A 7,323-nucleotide genomic window follows, 5' to 3' on the forward strand; every position below is an offset into this window, starting at 1 on the left:
AAACACACGACGGTTATTTATATACAAACGACGTATTATATAATTTCAGACGACGCAGTAACATATAAATCGACGTTATTATAATTTATCACGACGGTAGTTATACCGACGTGGTTAGTTTTTTAAAACGACGAAATGAATAAACCACCGACGTCTTATGCTTTATTTACAGATAACAGAAGGATGATTCAATATTCACACCTTTAACGACCTTGTTTAAAACATTTCGACGTAGTAATTTAATACAAACGACGCGAAAATGAACCACCGATATCTTATGCTATAATTACAGAAAACAGAGTAGTGATTCCTGATTCAGACCTTTAACGACGTTTTTTAAAAAATTTCAACGTGGTAATATCATTCACACGACGCAAAATATAACATAAGACGTAATAAGAATTATTCACAGTTTAATAAAAATTTAAAACAGAGTGAGTAGGCTTACAATTAATTTTGCTTTCTCTGCCACCTTTGGATCCGGGATGTTACCATGTTTGTCCTGTCTAGCTCTCTTCCATAAGGTAGATCGATTAATTTCTACCCCAGGCATGGTTTCCTCCAATTGATCCTCCAAACCAGCATATCCTTTTCGAGACAATCGATGATTGTACTCAAGTTTCTCCCTAATCTGTGCATGTTGAGAATGCACAGACTCAAAATCTTTGGATAACCTTGAAGCTACAAAGGCATCCCATTGTGCTTTCTCTATGAATTTATATGTTTCAGGGGGTTGGCTTAATCTCTCCCTGTCATTGGTGTATGGAAGGATATAATGCCTCGTTAGTGTAGACTTGAAATCCTTCCATTTCTTGGCAGCAGAAGCTAACACAGAGTTCTTGCCCCCTTGACCTACCACAAAAGCAATGTCAACTGCTTCCCAAATCTGCTCCTTTATATCCTTGGGGATTTGAGCCCATTTCATGTCCACAAGTGGAACTCTGGAGCGTGCCAACACACCAATGTAGGACTGCATCTCACTATGTGCTTGGCCAATTCCTTTCCCCCTTTTATTGTACTCAACAATTGGCCTGAGTTTCTGAAGTTTTCTCTTCACAACACGAGGCATTGTGCTCATACCTCGACCAGACTTTGAATCATCAGAGATTGTTGTCGTGCTGGTTGGTTCTATCTCAGCAGATGATGAAGCAAACTTCATCTTCTTCGAAGACTTCATCTTCTTCGAAGACTTCTCTTGAGGAGTTACCATTCCAAGCTCCTTACCTCCATTTTTCTTGGAGCCAGAGTTCTTATTTTGGTCTTGGTGAGAAACCATTTTTACAGACAAAACTGCAAGTGAAAATATTTCAGGAAAAGATTAAGAACACAAATGACCGTTATTAATAAAATACGACGTATGATATGATTTTAAACGACGCAATGAAATAATCTCAGACGTAATAAATGTTTAAAACCAAGGTAATTAAACAACGACGAAATAATATAAAATAAGACGTAATAATAACTTATTACGTCGATATTTACCGGACGACGTGATAATTAACTATAAACGACGAAATATTTATATAACGCCGTGGTATTGATGTTCACACGACGTCAATAGTAATATACCGTCGTCTATATAAGGATCCAAAACCCTTCTTTCTTTCTCTGTGAATGTTTGATTGCAGATTTGATTTTTCTGAACCATGGTTTTTGTTTTCTAATTTGATAAAATACAAGGCCAAGAAAGAAAGTTTTGGAATCTTATATAGACGACGGTATTTTAATATGACGTCGTGGTATTAACATTCACACGACGTAAAACAATAAGATACTGTCGTCTATATTAGATACCAACCCTACTTTCTTTTTCTTTATATTTTATCAAATTAGGGAAAAACAAAAACCATTGTTCAGAGAAATCAAACCTGCAATTAAACAAGCAAATAAAAAAAAGACTATAATTTTAAAAACAACTTTGTCAATTTTCAGACGACGCTAGAACGACTAACGAACCGTCGTGGTCTACATATTTAACCACGTAAATAAGAAGCTACCGTCGTCTTATTTAGTTGAGGTAGTTGTCTTCAAAGTTGGAAACTTTCCCTCTTTGTCTGTATATTTTATCGAACTTGGAAAGAAGTAAAATGATTTTGGCCAGAAAAAAGGTAAAAAGATTTTTCAAACAAAAAACGTATGAGCATGCAAAACAGCAACCAAAATAGTGAAAATGAAAGCTTACCTTTTGCGTGCAATGAAAGCAAGAGGAAGATTATGTTTAAGTTCAGAGACGACGAAGAAGACGAGAGGAAGACGATGAGATACTCTGACAGTGCTCTGACAAGGAAAAAAGTCTAAAAGTTTTCTCTGGGAGATTGAAATTTTTAATCGGGTTTGGAAACAGCGCATGTGTAAGTCAGGTAGACGAAAAGTTGCTTACATATAAAACCATTTCAAAAAAATAATACGGCGGTTACATATAACTACGACGTATAAATTACAAAATACGACGGTACATTTAACTTCGGACGTGGTAAATAAATACGACAGTAGTGTTGTAGGTACCGTCGTAGTAAACTCAAAAATTAAAGTACATAAGTAATAACTCGCGTCATGGTAGATTATTTAACACGTCGTTTTTATTAATGTACCGATGTGGATTTATGTAATATACGTCGGTCATACCGACGTTGATTTTACAATTTAAACGGCGGTTTTTTTGTAAGGACCGCCGTTGGTTTTAAAAATTTATTCTATAAATTTGTCGCTTTCATTCATTTTCGGTTTACATTTAGGGTTCCAAGTTCTTCCTCTCTCAGAGACACTGTCTCTCACGTCTCAAAGACAATAATTTGGATGTCTTTCTCAAAGAGAAATTGAGCTTACTCGCATCAAATATATGTCCACAAGAAGAAGCTTATCAACTAGCCTTCTCACTTCCTTGATCAAGCCTGATAGGACACTTAGTGCTTCTGCATAGTCCTTGCTTTCCATCAAAAGAGATGCAAGCCTGGCCTCCACTCGCTGTCGAAGGAAAGTTCGCTTCTCAGGGAAATCTGCTTGATTTTCTTGGCTAAGAAGATCCGTCAAATTTGTGATAGCCTCTTCCTTTATCCGTAGAGCTTCAGAAGAAGAAGATGGGTTTCAAAAATGCGATAAAGAATAGAAATGGCTTCAGATGGCCTCTAAAGCATGAGCAATCGAATCGGTAGTTGCTGGGAGATATGATGAAGACATTGTCAATGCTTTGAACTATACAAGTCCTGCAGAAAGATAAAGGACCAAACTGTTAAAGAAACTGAAACAACGGCGGTTTTCTGTTCTACCGTCATCTTTTCTCGTCGTCTATATTAAGGTAAGATGGCGGTAGATTTATAATTACCGACGTAGATTATTTTGTTAAACGTCGTTAAGTGTAATACAACTGACGTGGATTTTATTTTTAAATTATAAATAGAGTTTTTTTTCCCGAATTCTTTCAGTTTTAGTTTTCAATTACAAAGCGTGATAAATAGATTTTTCTTTCCCGAGGAAATTTAAAATGAGGAAAATTAATGTTCTAGAATTTGTAAACTAACACGACGCAATATTACTAACCCGAGGAAATTATAAATAGATTTTGCTTTCCCGAAGAAATTTTAAATTAATTCAGTTTGAAACAACGACGGTTTTTTGTTATGCCGTCGTTTTTAACTAACACGACGCAATATTTGTTTTGCGACGTAGAATCTTTTCATTTAACGTCGTTAGGTTTAATATAACCGACGTGGATTTGAATTTTTAAATTATGAATAGACTTTTTTTTCCCGTGACCTTTTAGTTTATTTTTCAATTACAGTGCGTTATAAATAGAGTTTTTTTTTCCGGAGGAAATTTAAAATGAAGGAAATTAATGTTCTGGAATATGTAAAGTTTCTTTTTTGGATGACAGATTTAAATAAAATAAGAATATAAAAACAACGACTGTTTTTGTATTACTGTCGTCGTTTTTCGTCGTCTTAAGTAAGACTAAGACAATGTAATATATTTGTTGATCGACGTTGATTTGTTTTTTAAACGTCGTTAGGTATAATATAACCGTCGTTGAAAATTGTCTCTCTGATTGCAAATTTGCAATGACGTTAGGTATAATATTTGGAGATACACAAACGCACACACATCATCAACTTCCAAAAAATTGTCTCTCTGATTGCAAATCTGTGTCATCTGTTTTCTATATAAACCGTCGTGGTTATTTCAATTCTTGTCATTAAGTAGATCTACCGACGTAGGATAAGAAAATCAAAGAAAAAAATTGTTAACAAAAATTATTATTAAGACGACGGTTTAAATTAAAGGTACGACGTATAAAATGAATAAATACGATGTTAAATTTTATAGTATGATTTAAAGATAATATCGTAGAACTATACGAGAATGACGTCGATATATTTATATTTTCCGTCGTTGTACATTAATTTAATACGGCGATATTTTGTATTTTAAAGCCGTGGATTTGTTTGTAATTATACGGCGTCTTATACGAAAACCTCGTCGTGTTATTTTATGAGTAAAAACGGCGGTTTTTATTGAAATCGTCGTCTTTACTTTCTACGTCGGTCGATTCATAACTTCTGCCGTTCTTTGTTGGCTTTGATTTTACACTGCGGAAATCTGTTTCAAATAGACGTCGGTTGTTTAATTAGGTATGTCGTTGTTTTTGAACAGCCATTTGAATCTCCATTTTTTAGTTGTCTAAGGTGGTATTACACGACGGTGTTTTTAGAACCGTCGTCTTTTTAAAAACCACGACGGTTTTCACTTAGACCGTCGTTGTTTTCTGGTCGTCTTTTTCACTTTTTGTAGTAGTGTTCTTTCACAAGGTATTGCATTCTTTTCTTAGACACATGGCCTAGCCTTTTATGCCATAGCCTTGCTGAATTTTCATTGTTTTGAGATCGCTTTTGACCTATGGATTCAATGGAAAAAACATTGTTTGAACTGGAACAGTTTAGTTTAAAGAGACCATTAACTAAAACACCATTGCCAACTTCACTTTTATTAAAATTCAAAATGAATCCTACCTCAGAAAAAACAAAAATAAATTTCTCCCTAACCAATCTAGAAACTGAAATCAAATTCCTTCTCATGGAAGGTACATAAGCAACATCTTTTAAAACTAAAGAAAATCCTGAAACTAGTTGAAGTTGGACTGATCCTACAGCAAGAACTGCCACCTTCTTGCCATTTCCTACGAAGACATGGTCATGATCTCTACTTGGTTTGCTCTGGCTTATAAAGTCCTGCAAAGAATTGGCAATGTGGATTGATGAACCAGTATCAATCCACCAAGAATTAGAAGGTATATTGATAGAACTAGACTCGAAACAAACTGAAACATAATTTGATTTACCTTTAGTCTTCTTTTTCTCTACCCAACGCTTATACTTATGACACTCCCTCTTAAGATGACCTGTCCTCTCACAGAAATAGCACTTAAAGACATTGGTTTTGTTAACAGCTAGAGCATTGGAACCTTTGGGTGGAGAGTTTGCCTTAGTGCTGTCCTTATTGGCAGTAGCAGATGAGTTTGGCTTAGGATAGTGTCTTTTTGGAGCATTGGTTGTGAGATGGACTGTGTTCACTTCTTTCTCCTTCTTCATTCTTGCCTATTCTTGAACACAAACTGAAATCAGTTCATTGAGGCTCCATTTGTCCTTTTGAGCATTGTAGATCACCTTTAGTTGAGCAAACTGAGAAGGAAGAGAATTTAATGCAAGGTGAACTAGAAAAGGGTCAGCTATAGGGATCTCAAGGGCTTTCAGCTTGCTTGCAACTTCTGTCATGCTCAAAAGATAAACCCTCATGTCCTCAACACCATCATACATCATGGTTGCAAGTTTAGTCATCAAGGTTCCAGTTTCTGCCTTCTCGGATTCTTTAAACTTCAGTCCTATAGCCTCCAAAAATTCCTTAGCATTCTCAGATTCAGTGATGCCCCCACAAATAGTTTCTGTCATGGATTTCTTCATGACAAGTAGGCATATCCTATTTGATTTCTCCCACTTCTCGAGTTTCTGCTTCTGTTCAGCATTGCTATTAGCAGTGACCTCGGGTTTCTCTTCTCTCAACGCTAAGTCGTGATCTAGAAGACCCAAAACTATCTCTAAGTCTCTCTTCCACTTCTTAAAATTGCTACCAGTCAGTGATTCAATTGAATTGATAGCAGAGGGATTCACAACTGAAAACATAGAATTTTGCAATACAATTAATCTTTACCCCCAAAAACTTTATGCACATATGACACACATCTGTGGACAGTATATCAAAATGCCTTTAATTTCCTTCACAAGTCCAGCAACATGAACTGTGTGATTTTCTTTTATCAAAACAATTTACTGCCTGTGGACAGCGATGCTTGATCACTCACAACAGCTAATGAACTCTCTTGTTCTATCATGGAGCACAAACAATTGGAGTTCACACTTGTAAGCAGAGAAAACCAACTGCTGTACCCTATGACACAATTTTGCCATTGGTACTTTGAGATGATATGAAACAATCAATTAATACTCGTCTGTGGACTGAGCAATAACAAAATATTCTTTATCAAAACATGGCAACACTTTATGGGATGTTATTCTTTATGCGGAATTATAACATATTTTATTAAGGAAGATCTCTTTTATCCTAAGCATATTTCTATCAAATTTTGAAACAACAAACAGCACAACATAGTCCAGGATCTCAAAACAATATATAAGATTGATTTATCAATATGGCATGCCTGAAACAATTTTAAATCAACATAGAACAAATATGCATGCTTCTCAATTTTATCTTTTTTAGACCTATAGATGCATATGACCGCTCTGATACCACATGTTAGTTCTATTTCACATGTAATCTATAAGCACTAACCTTGAGAAGCCATTAGAGCAAGCACAGCAACAGCAGCAAATACCACACGAACTGGCCTTGGTCTTCCTCTCTCTATGCACTCTAAATCTCTCATATATGGGTAGGAATATGAGTCTGTTTTCTGTGCATGAGAGTGGGGACCGAAGCCTTAGTTTTATAGGTGAGAGCCTTGAGGTTCCTAGCCCATAAAGGAATCCTTAAAGCTTATCCTTATCACCTCCCGAATACATAGCCTAATATGATATATATTCCACAAGTGAGATAGAGCTTCAACTCTATCATACTTATCCGTGTATACCCAGTTTATCTCTCCCTTGTATCCCTGATCAGATTGGATTCCTAAATGGATGTGAACTCAAATAGAGTTCTTACAGATCTTACTACTCTTCATTGACCATATTTATAGTTTTTGCATTTAAAGTAAAACCAATTCAAAAGTTTTAAAAAAATAAATTATATGGAAGGATGTTTTTGTACAAA

At 35.5% G+C, this 7,323-nt stretch overlaps 1 protein-coding gene across 1 annotated transcript; it reads right to left on the minus strand.

Moving 5' to 3' along the window:
- On the minus strand, nt 5,592–6,937 carry LOC109950850. The gene is made up of 2 exons (XM_020570993.1): nt 6,844–6,937; nt 5,592–6,163 (listed from the first exon to the last, which is right to left on the minus strand). The coding sequence occupies exons 1-2, from the start codon at nt 6,935–6,937 to the stop codon at nt 5,592–5,594; spliced, it is 666 nt and encodes a 221-aa protein (XP_020426582.1).

This window comes from Prunus persica, chromosome G8 (genome assembly GCF_000346465.2).
Source record: "Prunus persica cultivar Lovell chromosome G8, Prunus_persica_NCBIv2, whole genome shotgun sequence".
NCBI lineage: Eukaryota > Viridiplantae > Streptophyta > Magnoliopsida > Rosales > Rosaceae > Prunus > Prunus persica.